Source organism: Rhodamnia argentea, chromosome 5 (assembly GCF_020921035.1).
Source record: "Rhodamnia argentea isolate NSW1041297 chromosome 5, ASM2092103v1, whole genome shotgun sequence".
Taxonomy (NCBI): domain Eukaryota; kingdom Viridiplantae; phylum Streptophyta; class Magnoliopsida; order Myrtales; family Myrtaceae; genus Rhodamnia; species Rhodamnia argentea.
In genome coordinates, this window is record NC_063154.1 from 3,794,499 (window position 1) to 3,811,169 (window position 16,671).

General features: G+C 38.7%; 2 protein-coding genes across 5 annotated transcripts; both read left to right on the forward strand.

Annotated features, from left to right (window-relative positions):
- The first annotated feature begins 798 nt into the window (after positions 1–798).
- On the forward strand, positions 799–5,317 carry LOC115750001 (transcription factor GTE1). Of its 3 annotated transcripts, XM_030687107.2 has the most exons (10): positions 807–1,018; positions 1,420–1,441; positions 1,472–1,539; positions 1,703–1,909; positions 2,978–3,055; positions 3,462–3,686; positions 3,888–3,986; positions 4,185–4,243; positions 4,642–4,792; positions 4,919–5,317. In XM_030687107.2, the coding sequence occupies exons 2-10, from the start codon at positions 1,426–1,428 to the stop codon at positions 5,126–5,128; spliced, it is 1,113 nt and encodes a 370-aa protein (XP_030542967.2). In that variant the 5' UTR covers positions 807–1,018; positions 1,420–1,425; the 3' UTR covers positions 5,129–5,317. The 3 variants fall into 3 exon arrangements, with proteins under 3 accessions (XP_030542988.2, XP_048134884.1, XP_030542967.2); XM_048278927.1 differs by having other exon boundaries at positions 803–1,018; positions 1,418–1,539; XM_030687128.2 differs by lacking the exon at positions 2,978–3,055 and having other exon boundaries at positions 799–1,018; positions 1,420–1,539.
- Positions 5,318–7,550: 2,233 nt separating this feature from the next.
- Positions 7,551–15,621, forward strand: LOC115749969 (beta-taxilin). Of its 2 annotated transcripts, XM_048278925.1 has the most exons (13): positions 7,551–7,577; positions 7,608–7,700; positions 8,243–8,578; positions 8,767–8,855; positions 9,165–9,270; positions 10,781–10,848; positions 11,292–11,369; positions 11,587–11,651; positions 12,362–12,428; positions 12,525–12,707; positions 13,878–13,934; positions 14,052–14,147; positions 15,202–15,621. In XM_048278925.1, the coding sequence occupies exons 3-13, from the start codon at positions 8,251–8,253 to the stop codon at positions 15,349–15,351; spliced, it is 1,287 nt and encodes a 428-aa protein (XP_048134882.1). In that variant the 5' UTR covers positions 7,551–7,577; positions 7,608–7,700; positions 8,243–8,250; the 3' UTR covers positions 15,352–15,621. The 2 variants fall into 2 exon arrangements, with proteins under 2 accessions (XP_048134882.1, XP_048134883.1); XM_048278926.1 differs by lacking the exons at positions 7,551–7,577; positions 7,608–7,700 and adding an exon at positions 7,759–7,929.
- The last annotated feature ends 1,050 nt before the right edge of the window (positions 15,622–16,671 follow it).

A 16,671-nucleotide genomic window follows, 5' to 3' on the forward strand; every position in this document is an offset into this window, starting at 1 on the left:
TATTCTTATGTAAATTATTTAGTTCGTGTAATTACATTACACCTTAAGTTTTGTCCATTCTATTTCGATGTAAATAAATAAGGAGTTACTACAATGACTATATAATATTGTAAATGACCGATATCCAAGGCTTTGTTTCTTTTCATGAAAATAAATAATTTTAAACGGCCAATTATCAATGAAATGCAACGCCTAATTTATTCATTTATTGTTTCAAAGGCAAGATGTAGCATGACTCACCTAGACTAAAAGAATTTAATGTCCAATATAATGTTCTCATGTTGACGAGGACTTACCATCCCTCCAAAAATAAAAAGTTACTAATCAAGCTTTGAACCGTATTCGCTAATCTAAAAATATAATTATTTAACTCGATGGAAAATTTATATGTTCCAATTGATTGGTAGTCTGTCGTTGCTTATGAAAAATAATTCCATAGAGCCTATGGCTATTCAATTGTCGTAGTGGAAAGCGCAAATTTTTAAAATAAAAAAATTGAAGAAAATAATAGAGGTCGTTTAGAAAGGCGTTTGTGCGATCCTAAAAGGTATGATGTCTTCCGAAACCTTTCAATATCAGATCGAAATGCAACAAATTTCGATCTTTTGGGGACTTCGCCATGACTGGTTTTGACCATTTAAATGATTCGTCGCATTTTAATCTGACGACCAAAGATTATAACAGTGTGACGTGTGCCTGCTCTTGGGGAACATAAACCGCCCCTAAAATAATCCCGACCTGGAAATAGTAAAAACACCCCCCCCCCGGGGTCGTCAAACTGGCTATTGCCAGAAAAACCTGTCGAGCCGTTTTTAACCCTTTCTTTGATGCCTTCTAAGGGAAAGAATTCTCGTCTTTCCTATTGGGCTGGCATCTCAGGAGCGGGAGGGTTAACGGACTTACTGCTTTGGCTGCCTAAAAGTGCTAAAACCCTGCAACGCCACCCTTTGTGAAAGCGGCGCCACTCTCCTCGGGTTTCCTCCGGTTTCACTCTCCAGAGCAAGCTCGTCTTCTTCAGGTGATCTCTCTGCCCTTCTCTGATCTTCTTGTTAGTCTCGATTTGTTCTCGCAATCGTCTAAACCGGACTTGAGAGAAAGCTATGCTTTTGATTTCGCTGGGGGGAGCTGTTGTTTCTTGTTCGATTCCGTAGAGAAACTCGGAGAGAGGAGGCGAGGCGAATTGAGGCCCCCCCGTCAATGGAGTTTTGCTCGCTTGCGCTTGCTTTTTTTTTTTTTTTTTTTTTTTTTTGCTGCTGTATGAAGAAGTTTTTCTCGTTACCCGCGGTACTTCGTGAATGGCTCGTGCCCATCTCCGTAGGCGTGCAAATCCTGCGCGTGCGCATGCTCATGCTCTTGCATTTTCCGCAGCCAGCCGTTCACAGTAAACGCTAAAGTTCACTTCTTTTGGTTTTCTTTTAGTGCCGGATGGAAGAAATGGAGTTGGATGGTTTGATTCCATATGTTGGGACGGTTAATTCCAGTTCCGAAGTTGAACCATGGGAGCACCATCTGGATCAAATTCTGGTCAAGGTTAATGAGGTAATTTTCTTTTTTAAGCAACTAGTATTAGCCTCTTAAAATTGTACAACGCAAAGGCTTGCTTCTCATGATTTCTTTTAGTCCTATTTGTGTATGTAATGCTCAGTCCCGTTGGATCCGGAATACTTGGATTTCCTTGTGATAATTTGGATTTTCCTAACAGTTGGAGAAAAGTGTCAACGAGATTGAGCAATTCTATCATGATCAAAGTAAAAAGCAACCAAGCACCTCCAAAGGTAGCACACTAGGCAAGGACGAGAGGCAGATTAACGGTCTCAAGAAGCTGCAACAGGATGGTTGTAGTAGGGAAGCCACTGCAGCAAAGAGAATGCAACAGCTTATCAGTCATTTTGGCGTAATTCTCCGCCAGGCAAGTTGTTTCTTACTTGCGTCAGCAGACAGCAATTATACTGGAGTCATGCATCCATCCTACCATTGCTCAACTAATCTCGAACATGCTTGGTTCTATTCAATGTTCAAACGTTTATGTGAATGTTGCTTTGACCTAATTTGTCTTTTCTATGTCCCATGCTAGCAAATTGATACTCCACATTTTCATTCCAAATTCGCGGATATAGACCGTATGATTTTGATGTTGTGAGATTTTATGGGACCAGTGTCAATTGTTCTAAAAGTTTAAACTGTTAGATGAAGGCTGAAGGCGCGGTTTAATATTTATATATTCTAACACTCCCTCTCACGCTTAGTCTGGTCTTTTTGCCTAATAGTAAGCTTGGACATATTTAATTGTGGAGGCAAATGGGGTCTAAAAAGATTTGAACTCGGGAGCTCTTGCTACGATGTCATGTGAGATTTTGGGACCATTGCCAACTATGCCAACTATTCTAAAAACTAAAGCTGTTAGATGAAGGTTGAAGACCCGGTTTAATATTTATATATTCTAACAGATGTGATCCTTTTGCACACCCTTGTTCTCCTTTTACCTTTTTGCTGAAGTAATCTCACCCCTTATAATTTTTCTATAGTCATGAACTGCTCACTGGAAACCAGTTGAGGATGCTTCCTTACAAAAAATTTAGCTTGCTGATATTTACTTCGTTATGTTATTCGCTTTATCTGTGGAAGAGTTAGATCTTATAGTTGTCCATCATTGATTGTTAGAATGTACGATATTCAAAAAAATAGAATCCAGAGGAAGTATTATGTTTCTCGAATATGTCTCTGCCCTTTTTTGTTCAGTTACTCTGAGCATTTTCTTGGTCCAGAAGAGGCATAGTCACTCTCCCAATTTGGTGATACATATTAAGTTCAGTGGTTTTGCTCTATTCCCAAACGTCTTTTGCAGTTTTTTTTTTTTTTTTTGCCTCTTATTTTTTGTGAAAAAGCTTTTCGCTTGGAACACCATGGATTTTTTTCTTGTAGGAAGAGAAAGTCAGCGGCATCCTTTGGTGATATACATTTTACATTTTGCTTTCAGATCACCCAGCACAAATGGGCGGGGCCCTTCCTGCAACCTGTAGATGTCAAGGCTCTTGGTTTGCATGACTATCATAAAGTATGGCTTTTGTTCCTTTTGATCTCTCATCTTTTTGATCAGGATGCTCAGATATTATTTTGATCAGTGTTTAGAGTGCTTAATGTTGTTTGTCAATGTTTGTTGAGCCTAGCTCAATGTTCTCTACACCTATAGCTTTGTGGATCTCAGAAGGAAGCGGATTTCTAAACTAGCTAAAAGTAATGTACTAAAAATGGGAATTGATTGGCCAATACCATTGTTTGGAGGGGAAAACATGAAGAGCAAAAGTGAGGAACTTTGCCTATTGGGCCACACAACCACTCAACTCATATCGTTTAATGTTTGAATCTATTTATGACAGTGTGCAGCCTGATTTGAATATCGCTGCATCTTTTTTGTATGTCTTCTACTGCTTTTTATATATTGGATTGCTGATATATTCTAGGTAATTGACAAGCCAATGGACTTCAGCACGATTAAAAAGCAAATGGAGGCCACTGATGGTACATCTTATAAGAACGTCCGAGAGATATGTGCTGACATGCGGCTGGTCTTCAAAAATGCTATGAAGTACAATGATGAAAAGAGCAATATTCATGTCATGGCCAAGACATTGCTCCGAAAATTTGAGGAGAAGTGGCTCCAACTACTTCCTAAAGTTACAGAGGAGGTAAGTTGGTCCCTAAGTTTCAATCAAAAGAAAAAAAAAAGTAGGTCCCTAAGGACCAATCATGATTTGCTGTTCAGGGTTTCATTACCAGTTTGGCAGGCTGCTGAATGTGTTTGACTGTTAATATGGTTTCTTCTATAATGAGGTGCTAGTATGTTGACAATTCTAATTGTGCTTTTCATTTCTAAACCATGTGTGTAGGAAAAAAGACTAGAACAGGAAGAGGCAGAGGCACTGTTTGACATGCAACTTGCTAAGGAAGCTGCTAATGCCAGAATGGCCAGAGAAATAAGTAGTGAGGTACTTTCCAATGAACATAAAAGCTACAGATTTTTTTGTGTAAGGGGGAAATATTACATTAAGGACAGGCAAGCCTTTTCATTAGGAGCGTAGTCATCTAATAAATGGGACAGACATCATCTTCTGTAGCATACCGATCTTCTAATTGCTAACTAAAATACAATTATTTCTCAACTACAATTTGTGAAACTCTTTCAGCTTTACGAGGTTGATATGCATCTGGAAAGGCTCAGGGCAATTGTCATCTCAAAGTGCAGGTCAGTTGTGCGTTGTTTTCAAGTGAAGTCGTGGTAGGAATTGAGAATAGAAAAATTGCCTGTAATGTCTCTCTTCTGTTTCCCAGCTCTGGTTATGCGAATTTTTCATTTTCATGTAATTTAATAATTAAGCTTGTTAGGTTCTCACGTTTGTGTCCTTCCATATAAAGGGGATGTCTCTTCCACCCATGGTCCTGTCGGATTCATGTCGATTGTCATTGGTGCCTTTTGGTTTCCTGTAGGACCTGCAAATGAGAGATTGTGGGTGCCTGGTGCAAGGCAGTCGCTATAAAATGCACTAGTGTATCTCCCTTAAATGCGTCTGTTGTGCATGCATTTACTCGATAACTTTCAGCTGAAACATCTAATAAAAGACATGCTCGACAATTCCATACCAGGAAAATCTCCACAGATGAAAAAAGGAAAATAGCGGCGGCCCTTGATAAATTGCCAGTGGAGGATGTCGACAAGGCTTTGGAGATTGTTGCTCAGTATGATTCAAGCTTCCAATCAAAGGGTGATCTTGTGGACCTTGATCTAGATGCTCAGGTTAAACTCTCTCTCTCTCTCTCTCTCTCTCTTTGGCACACGGGTGCTGGTGCACTCTACAAGTTTTGTTTTGCTGGAGTCGAGAGCAATATATTGGCGGTGCTACTTACTGTCAATCTGATGCAGAGCGAATGCACATTGTGGAAGTTGAAATTTTTCGTTAAGGGCGCCCTTGAAGTTCAAGGAAAGAGTTCAACAGCTGTCGTTGTTGACAGCAACCACGAGCGCAGCAATAACAACGGCGGCAACAACAACAGCAACAAGAAGAGGAAGAAGGAAATATGTAATGCCATTGCTAGGACCGCGAAGAAAAGGAGCGTGAAGCCCTCGTCCTAAACATGCGGGAACCGTAAAAAGGATTCCCATTCCATCTTTTTGGAGAGCTGCGCTATTTCCCTTTTTGCGTGAAATGCGTATCATTTTGTTTACGGACCAATTAGACTTCAACTTTATTATGTACGTATCACTCAGTATGCACTAACACTTTTTTTCAGGCATATTCTTGATCCTCGACCCGAGTTGTTACTTGCCTATCTCAATTTAGTTAAAAAGAACTTACTTTTCTTTTTTTTTTTTTTTCCTAACCTAGCTTGGGGAGAACAATTTATCTTTTCCATTCAAAATAGCAAAGAACAAGACCAATTCTGCAAGAAACTCAATTCAAAGCATTACTTCGTCCGTTGCATCCATTCAATCTTTAGACATAAAGACTAGAAAATATAAAGAAAAGGAAAAGGAAAATGAAAGATCAAGATCGAACTTCTAATACTGGTCGCCAATCATTTCCTCCGGTTGTAGTTACAATTACAACTGCCATTAAAATCACTTAAAACTTAGACAAAAGAATTAAGGGCAAATGATTTCGGGTTCCATACGGATTTCATCCGGAACTTACCCGTTGAAATAGACTCTTCATTTTTTGGAACCTAAAAAACCTACCCAGTTATAAATTCCAGGATACCTAAGTCCCTGTCAATTTCTTTTTTATTTTTGTTTTAGTTAAGCAAAATGGAAGTAAACACAACAATCATTTAAGATTTTAACAATTATTTAATAACTTACAAAAACATCATCCCTTCTAAAAAGTAAAAAAAAAGTCCAATTGCTTTCTATATAGCACCACATGACATGACACGCGATATGACACATTACATCGACACGTGATTTCTCAAAAAATAAGTGAATTCCGGCATGTTGGGACACATTGTATATTAAATGTATTTATATATATATGTCATAAATTATTATTTATACAAAAAATATTAGCGGTGAGTTTCTTCTTCTTCTTGTATTAGGAATTACGATTAGGTTTTTTTTTTTTTTTTAGACTGACTGGATATATTAATTTTAGAGTGGCTTGATATATGAATTAAGTATATATATTTGTAATAAATTCATATTTTGACCCATAATTTATTGAAAATGCCCGAAATTGATCCTATGCGTGTTGGGATGCTAGACTCTCTTGTCGTTGGCATGTTTCGAGCACTGATCATATGTTAGTCACATGTCGAAGAGCGTCGGAGTGTTGAACACGACACAAAGACTCTAAGAAAGTATTAGTGCTATATAGGTTGGTTCCCGCTAATATATTTGAGAGAGAGAAGAGCTTTTCATTTGATAAGAATTTTTGAAAATGGTGATGAGAAACATGAGTGTACTTGCTTTCATGCTTTTCTCCACTAACTCATGTATAATTTGGTCACATCAGCTAAGACTTGGGTGCAAACCAACTTAAAAGACCATCGTAATAGTGAAGAGAGCGCCATTCTACATTCAGACTTAGCCTCTTTTGCCATGTGATGGTCTAATGAAGCATCCCAAGGTCGTTCTCATCAACTTTGATGTACCATCCTACTAACAAACACTGGAATCCCGGTTTCGATTCGATTCGGTTCCACTAAAAATCGACGGTTCCTGAATAGGACCCGAGCTCATGAGAATTGGGAATCGGTGGTTCGGTTCTCTGATTTTCGATTTTACCTTGAAATCATGTTTACCCCTAAAAGAAATTATCTAACGACTCAAATTAACGACGTTATCATCTTCAACAAATTAGTGTGTTCATTAGGCAAAATTGGAAAATGTTGTCTACCATGAGAACATATTTTTGCATTTATTAAATCACATGACAACTGTGATCCGTGAATGATAGAGATGATGAGATTAATTTCTAGAGAGAGTAGGTAAAGTTAATTGATAGGTATCGAACCAAGCTTTGGTACCCAAGCAATGTGGTCCGTTAACAAAAAAAGGCACGTTTTAAGATATATATATAAGGTCATCCTATTCTCATAGTACTAAAATTTCTAGTATGAATGCAAGTATTTACTGGATTTGGATCGCTTAATACTGGAATTTTCGTGACATGCATGACATTATTCAAATCAAGCCGTCCAAATAAAAATGAACGGCTTGATTTGAACTACGTCGTGTGTTAAAAGGGATGGAAAAAATGTGGGCGGGAATTTTTTGGGGTTTGAAAAATTTTGAATCTCCAAACGTGGCTCAAATCAAGCCATCTATTTTCATTTGGACAACTTGATTTGAGTAATATCACGCGTGTCACGAAAATCTCAATGTTAGGCAATCCATATCCGTATTTATTACCTTATTTTTCCTTTTGATAAAGGGAAAAAGCGGGCATAAAAAGATGAAAAAAGAAAAAGAAAAAAAGAGAGTTATCCCCTCCCTCCGTATCTCCAGTCCGTCGTTGATCATTATTACATCACCATTACAATTGGGCTTAACTCAGTGACGTCACTCTCCGTCTCTTTGCATTCGGAACCACTACCAGGCGCAGGCAAACGCGCCTGGATTCGGCCCTGCCTCCGTCGCATTCTCATCTCGCTGCGAATCACAATTTCTTCTTCAGCCTCCGTCGCATTCTCCTCGCTGAATCCTTAAGGTGATGTCTCTTCTGTACTTCTCCTTTCCCCCGCCTCCTCCTTGTTGCATTCCCGTCTTCTTCATAGTTTGCTCGAATGGCTTTCGTGTTGATTGTAGCGAAACAAATCAGCGATGCCTAGGCGTTATTGATTTTTCTTAAACATCGGGATCTGATCGTCCGCGGTAGATCGAGCAAGCTTCGGTTCCTGCCCTGTCTTGACCCTCATGCTTGCTCGGTGTTTGCGAAGGTTGGGATGCGTATATGTTCTTCGCTTTGTTGAGTGGAGATTTTCGCACGATTAACCAATTGGTGTCTTGAGTCGCTCTTTCTTTAGAGGCCTTTTGTTGTGGCTCAAATGGTTTACTAGGGCTCTTTCTTGGTTGAGTCTGAGAAAGTTTCTGTAATTTCTCAGTTTGGAAAGTTGATGCCATTTTCAAAACGCAGACCGAACTTGCTGGCCTTTTTTGAATTCTTTTAGAAGTGAACCTGTGGATAATTCCAGTCTGCCACATACATGCTTGTGGTTTCTTTACCTGAGATAAGCATTCACTTTGTTCCAGTGCATAAAATGGAGAACCCAGCTGCAACTCAGCTTCCTGAGGTGGATGCTTTGCCGGATGGTTTCGTTGATGGCACCGCTGAGCCTCTTTGCCCTCCAACTCCTAATAATGGGGAAGCGAAGCCGCTGAACGATTGTAGGATCCATAGCGGGAATCATTTGGATGGGTTAGCACACGAGTTAGAGGATTTGGATGATAAAGAACACATTGAAAAGAATTTTGGCTCACCCTTGACTCCAGGATTGGCTCATTCCACTCACGTGGATTCTTCAGAGGTTTCTGGATCCTGTGAGGTAAAAGAACAAGCTCAGGAGAAATTTCAAAGTTCAGACAAATGTAATTATCTTTTCCTTGAAGTCAAGACTATTATCCTTCGCATTATTCTCTTTGCTTTTGTCCTTTTGTTATTTAGGTCTTCTCTACTCTTGTATATTTTGATTCTTAGCACTTTTGCTTTAGCAGTATCTGGAAGCTTGATTAGTTTTATCATTTTGATTCCACTCATGGGGATTCTTACGATGCAGCTGCTGAAGAGAAGTTGGTCCCGCAGCCAACTCATGCTAAGGAAAAATCTTTGCCAGATGGAGACGATTCTTTGAAAAACAGAAAGCAAGTAGGTAGATGGCCCAATATAGTACATCTGTGAAATTTCTGTGTGTCTATTAATGCTTGTACTAGAAATTGTCAATCTGCAACTTACAACATGTTGTAAGAATGGCCCATCATCTTGCTTGTCCATGTGGACATATTCATTTAGCATGTCACAGAGCATTTGGCTTTAATTCATAAAGCAGGCATGTGTTGATGCATGGCCAAGTAAGATGATGGGCTATTCTGAGATCATGTAACGAAGTCCTAATTCCTAATCTTGTGATCCTTGAGACAATATTGGTTAATGAGTCTGGCCATTCTAATTTCTCAGGAAATGTCTGAATCAAAAAAGAATGCCAAGCGTAGTTTTAAGTCAGAAAAGGAGTTTTTACAGTTCACTCTGAAATATCAACAAGTTCTTGCTGAACGAGATGCTGGTAAGTTCACACTTCTCCTGCACTTTTTAGCGACTGTCATTTGTTGGTTGGATTAGTTTTTTATTTGACATTAATGAAAGTAACATTATTTGCATCTGTGATCATTTTGTGACAAATGTAAAGTGCTTTTGAATGTTAGAATTTGCCTTCATTGGGAGTTCAGTGTCGGAATATTGTTGTGAGTTTGCACAGCATGGTGACTGTGGAAGCTGACAAGGTTTTCTTGCCATTATTTGAGGCGCGTGATAATTATGGCAGAGATTAATTTAGTCCTTTCATGAAGACATTGTTTTAGCATTACAAATTGTCTGAGAATCAAGAATTCCTCAATATACAAAAGAGTCCTAAAATAGAGCAATATGGTTCATGCACATAGACTAGATGATGTTACTATTGCTTAAGAATTGTGATTGTTGTGATATGGGGTTCTCTCTCTTAGAAGTATCTCTTATTGATTGATGAGGATGATCAGGGTTCCTAGGACTTCTCTTTTCCAGGTTCAACTGGTAGCTAAGTGAAGGCTTGGTAAATCAACAGTGGGTTCGATGATGAACTTCCTGTTCCCAAGTCAGGATAAAACATATTAAAAAAAGTGAAACCTTTTATCTTTTTCTTTTTTTCTTATTTCTTTTGTAAAAAGTACCACGACAATAGAATACTTGCTCCATTAAATTGGGTGTTGCTCTATAGTAACAATTGTTGAACACAACATGACATGATGAACTTTGTTTCTTTGTTTCCATTTAAACTTGCTAGTACAACAGTTGTAATCATGTGAACTTTACTTGAGAATCCAGATGAATTACGTGGAGGCTGTTTGTAAGCTTCTCCGCAGCTGCTTCAACTGTGAATAGGGGTGCTGCAGCTTATATTAGGTGTTTCTCAAACGCCTCCTAGTTGCAGTTACCCCAAAGCTACAACAGCTTTTAGAAAGCTACCTCATCCAACTTTGATTTGAAATATATAATTACTAAACATTAAAGATATAGCAACACAGCACAACATATCTGTAGCTAATATCAAATGGGCTCGTAGTGCATAAGTTGTCGTTTTTGTAACAGTCTTTGCTTTTTTGGGATAATTTAAGCCTAGATATCGAATCATTGGCTTTAACTTTTAATACATATTTACCTCTGCCTATCTTCTCTACCAAAAAGGAAATTATAAGTCTCTTCTCTTGTATAATTTGAATACACTAAATTTAGGTCTATCAAGTGCAAACTAAAATAGCATGGTATTTGTGGGAGCCTAGATGCATAGTTGGAATCTTAGGCAATGCACGAAATAAGATTGTCTGGTGAATCTCTCTCTTCTACGTGAACATTTGGTAATGCAATTTTTATTCCCCTCCCCTCCTTCCTCTTCCCCTTTTGCTTTGAATGTTGACATTTTTGCACAAATCATATGCGTTAGCACACAACCAATTTCTTTTCTGTAAATTATCTTTATATTTTCAGCATCTATGGTCTTAAGATATAGTGACTAGTTTCCACATCGACAACTGTCACAGCTATTGCCGTTCGAGATAAGCTTGAGTCACTGTGTCGGGAGTTGCAACGTCAAAACAAAATGCTAATGGTACTTTTCCTTCACAATCTGCTCCTAATGCTCTCTCTCTCTCTCTCTCTCTCTCTCTCTCTCTCTCTCTCTCTCTCTCTGATTTTCTTTGTAAATGTTGACCCTTAATACTATCCAGCTGCATTCGGTTGACTTTGCTTGTCAACACTTGATCATCTTCAACAAGACATATTTACCATGCACCACTAAGTTACTTTACTCTTCTAAAATGCATCAGCAAAGAATCTTCCTCTTCTTTAAATAAGTTTTAAGTGGTCGTAGAAAGTGAGATTTAGAAAGTGAAAAGGTTACAAACGGTGCTCTTATTAAATTTTCTTTTGTGGTTTCTGTCTTCAGCAGTTTATTTCTTGTACAGGGTATTGTTTGTTAAGAAGAGATGTGTCCATTATAATACTAAAATGTGGCTTTCATGAGAATTTGATGTCTTGCATATGGATTTGCAGGATGAATGCAAACGGGTATCAACTGAGGGACAGAATCTGAGATTAGACTTATCAGCCAAGTTTCAAGATGCAATCCAGGTCCATTACTATTTTGGTTTTTTCCCTGTCATGCTACATCTCTACGCAAGGAATGTTCCAACAAAGGAAAAGAGCAATGCTCACCTTTTAATTTCAAGATTTTTTTTTCTTGCATTGGCATTGCTTATTTAAGCCTCTCGGAGTTCAATAATAAATATGATACTCTTGTCTCTTGTGCATTCTTGTGCTTGTTTTGATTTAAATGTGCTTTCTTCAGGAGGTGAGCAATAAACTAGAACAGCAGAAGGATGAATGCCTTTCTCAGCTTAAGGAAAATGAGATGTAAGACTTGTACTCACACTGTTGTGTTAAAAATGTTCTATTTTGGATCTGTTCTGGCTATTGTATAGTGTGGCTCATGTCTACCACCTGTCTAACACATGCAAAGGAAATACAGCACTTCAATCCTCAGATATGATGTTTAGGAAAGATATGTAACTAAAGGATGTAGCTGCATGCATAATATTTTGATAATCACAAAAAAATTATAGGGGCAACACTTCAATCCTCAGATATGATATTTAATAAAGATATGTAACTTAAGGATGTAGCTGCATGCATTTATTTTGATACTCTCAAAAATTGTAGACTTTCCTCTTCTAGGAGCAATTATGTGGAATAATCTAAGCAAGTTTCAGTTTTATATGGAATGTCTTTTCCTTGATAGGATTTACAATTCTTGTTTACTTGATTATTTTGGGGCGTATGTAGTATCACCTATGAAATGATGTTCGTGTTTGCCATATTGAGAGCACCTGTATGTAAGCATGGGTTGAAGAATGCAATTGTTGAAGTTGGATTTTTATCCGTCTGCCTCTCCCTCTCTCTCTCTCTCTCTCTCCCCCTCTCTCTCCCGCACAAAGATACACCGGTGCATGGATATTTAGCTCCTTGTATCAAGGAAAGTGCTTGTCTTGGATTAGTCTTTCTTAGCTTCTTTATAGGCATTCTATTTGATGCATTTAGTTGTCTATGGAATTCTTTGGATTCAGGTTAAAAGTTAAGTTGAAGCAGCTAGCTGAGCAGTATGTGCTTTCTGAACAACATCATGAACAGGAGGTAAAGTTCTTTAAAATTGATTGATTTCAGAGATTTGTAGTCTCCATTTATGAAGGACTTTGCTCAAATTCTGTGGCTTGGAACTTGAATATGCAGTTAAAGCAGAAAAGTCTAGAACTCCAGATTGCTGATTTGAAAATGAAGCAGCATGAGGAGAAAGTGATTCAGGAACAGTCCCAAATGAAAGTATATGCTGAACAAGTATCACAGCTGCTAGAAACTGAGAAAAACTTGCGGTTACAGTTGACAGCAGACGGAGAGAAATTTCAACAATTCCAGGTTACCTCTTCACTTGTTTCCCAACATTTGCAGTTGCGTGAGTCAAGGTGTTTTTTGCCTAATGGCGATTGTTTGACCCTAAGGAAATGCCTAAGGCAAGGAACTTCTACATTGGATGGTGTTCATGTGTAGCAAACTGTTTGTATGAGGGATGACTGGATGTTAGATTTCATTCTTTTGTCTGACTTGGATTGCACTGATCCTCACTGTTCAATTACTTTGATATATGTGAAATAATGTCGATCTTGGCTGTAGCTTTCTTTTGCTAAATGCATCTTCAGGTGGATTTTAGCACTGTTCTTTTGAGGCAGCTTCGCTGTTGCTATTTCCACATATTAAGTGGGTTAATTTCATACCAGGCAAATTTGTAGAAGTTATATTTGAGATTGACACAACTGTACTATCAAGTGTTAATCTACTACTTTTGGGTGAGAATTGTTGGCAAAACTATAGGCTGCATTGTTTCTCTTATGGGTAAAGTTTAGCATTCTCATTGCTGCTGAATTAATGGAAGGCAGAACCCACTACAAGCCAAGTAACTTTTCATACGACACCATAGAACAAACCTCAAGTAACCCAACTCCTATCTGAGGAAAAGAAGTACCTATGCCAGCAGTCAAGCAATGACAACAAACAACTCAAGATATATCCTGGCACAAGGGAACATGCGACATCATTCCTTATCAACTGCAAGAAACTAGTAGCTAAGCCGTGGGCTACGTTGTATAGACAAATTAAGCACCAAGATAACTAGCTTCCCTGGAGCCACTGGTTCTTTGGAAGAATTTGTGATCTTCAGCCCAGTTAGAATTTTGAACCTTGGACCTTTGGGGTGGGTGAGATTTGGGAACCACTGGGCATTCTCTTATACCACAATAGGGAAGGGAAATGAAGAAGGACAAAAATAGTACTTCTCGCCTAAAGTTCCAACTGGTGAGGTAACTAAACTATTTGGCATCGGATGCTATTTTTATGGATCCTTTACTTGCTCAATTTGCACCTTCCTTTTATTTACGGGTGCTCTGCCTCTAATTTATCTGTTGGGTCCTGTGAAGGGAACTTACCTCCCACTCCCTTATCTCATTCACTGTCAAAGGTTTTATCTGTACTAATGCTATCCCTCACAAAGCGAACTCATCTTGGGTCTTTAAATCTGTTTCAATTGTGCAGGATGCATTGACAAAGAGTAACAAAGTCTTTGAAACATTTAAGCAAGAGATCGAGAAGGTATGAGTTATATGACACCTAACTAACGAGATTCTGTTAATTCCTGTGTTTCAGATCAGCATAACTACTACTTGGACTTGATTATTTTTGTTTTTTCTGACTGCACCAAAAAATCAGATGGCAAAATCAATAAAGGATCTCAAGAAGGAAAATGCATTCTTGAAGAACAAGTGTGAGAAATCAGATATTACACTTATAGAACTTGTTGATGAGGTAAGGGTTACATCTGTTACGTTTGTTCTTCCTTATCTTAGTTCAATCTTCAGCAACAGTGATGGCTTATTGCAAACTTAATGGTGTGTTTGCGAGACCTCTCTTCTTGGATTTTCCGTTTTTCGTTTTGGTGTAACATTTGAAAATGAATTTATATGTCAAGTACTTGAGATTTTTTACGACATACAAATACAAAGATCAACATGTAGAGTTTCAGAGTGGCTTCCTGTCAGCCCAAATTGTTTACTTTTACCAAAAAAAAAAAAAAGATCAACATGTAGAGCCCTGTAGAATTTTCTTTTTCATTTCTCTTTTAAAGTTTGAGTTTTCTTTTTCTGCTTTTCATAATTGTGAAGGGAAATCAATAAGTGCTTCTGTAAGCTGAAACAAACATCTCAATTTGGACTACTTTGTACATACCCCTATCTATCGACAGATTACCCAGTTCATATTATTCCCAGTGATTCTTTTGTGTATGTCTTTTTGCAAGCTACCTTTAGGTTACGGAAATAATCTTACCCTAGCACGCAAGCCTATTTTACAGCCTTGGTTGCTTAAATCAGGCTGCTGGTCCATGTTCTCTCTTAACTGCAAAATCTCATGCATTTGAGCTTTCATAGGACGGCCTAGGAAGGACTTACATAGGAAAATAGGGAGGATGTCTTTAGCTGCTTGATGTGCATGTCAGTCTTAGTTGGGTTGTTCATGTGTTTAGGATTTGCCTTTCGAACATGGTCCTTAATCCTGTCAGTTAACTGGAAAGTCATCCCACATCTCGTCTTAGTGGATCACACTTGACAGATGGTTCTTGTGGGCTTCTGATGAGCATTTAGAAGCCCTAACAGTGGTTGCAGGAGATTGTTGGTGCTCATATTTAGCTTAGACACTGTTTTTTTTTCTTTTCAGTCCTCATGACAAGGGTAGCGCTTAGCTTAGTTTCGAAATTGTGAGATGTGACCTCAGGATGCATGAGAATTAGGAGATTTATCATCATTTTGGCTCTCGCTTAATTAGGTTGTATATTAGGAATAAGAATCTTCTTTTCTCTGATCAGCGGGAACGCTCAAAGAAACAAATGGAGAAACTGAAGAATCAGAAAGAGAAGCTAGAGTCTCTGTGCCGGTCACTTCAGGCAGAGAGGAAGCAGAATTCTGTTGGTGGCAATGAGTCTGATCCAAGTCTCGGTGTAAATTCTGGTTCTTAGCTCTCGAAGGGCTTGTGGAGCTATCGTTTTTTCTGTCAATTCTGCATCTGCATTTTTGCAACAAAGATTGCAGTACAGACCAAGCCGAGTTAAGCAACAATGAGTCGTGTAATTACGTTATTGGGTTTTTTGTTTATTCATATTTACGCGCCCTCGCTTGTCTTTACCTGACCATTCTGTAATTTTGATTTATCCAGACGATATCTTGATGTGCCTCAAGTGTGCACATTCAAGTATATCAAATGACTTGATTACATCATCTAAGCTGGAGATCAATCGTGCAATACTCCTCAACTTCTCAATGCATAATCTTGGCCAGTGTGTGTGGTATTTGGATAGATTTGACAGCCGTATGAATAGTACTTTGAATTTGGCTCATTGTAGTCTAATTGAGCAAGCTGATTAAGCGCGGGCCATTTCGGCCAGTGATGCACATTACGCTTTTCCTGATAGCGCATGAGAAATACTCGTGTGACCACTCGAACGGCTGAACTACAGCGACACCATCAGATATGTGCGGCGCTTTTGGATTTGAATTTTTGGAATCTCTCGCTAGTTTGGGTGAGGATTCAGAAAACGGGGGCCTTATTACTGGACACACCACTTCAGAGATGCTTAGGTTTAGCTTTAGTAGTTACGAGAAGAGTGATCTGGACAAGTTAATTTAATGAGCGTAAAATGTTAAAAAGTTTCATTCGGTAGAGATTCGTCTACCTACATCGATGGTGCGTGTGGTGAGGGACTGCTCAAATGCAAATGGCTGGACAAATTATTTTGGAGAATTTTGGGGAATGCAATTGCATTTCCAAAGGCCTCTAAAGCTTTTAGCCCAAGGCAAAGTCTGGAGTTCTTGGGAAAGTAACATTCTCAGATGCAAATTTTGGCATGTTCACTATTTATTGCATCTTCCCTGCGGTTTGCACAGAGGCGTTGGACGAAGGTTGGCGACCGCAGCTTGAGGGGTCACAGAAAACCCGGCCACCGCCGCTTTGGGTCCCTGGACCAGGCGACTATCGCTTGGGTTGTAGGGACCCAAGGGATGCTTGAGGTTGCAGGGACCTCAAATCACCTTGCGTGAGGTCGCGTGACCTTAGATGAAGGCTACCTCAAGCGAGGCTGGCCGGTGGCTAGATCTAGCTACTGGCGGTTGGCCAACAATTGAGTTTCGCCATTTGAGAGTTTTTTTTAAAAAAAATAACAAAAGCCTTTTACAAAAAGTAATTCTTACTAAACAACATTTATGTCAAAGTTACTTCTCAATTTATTTTTAAAATACAATTTACTAAACATTACTCGCATTTTCGCAAACCCTTTTATTAT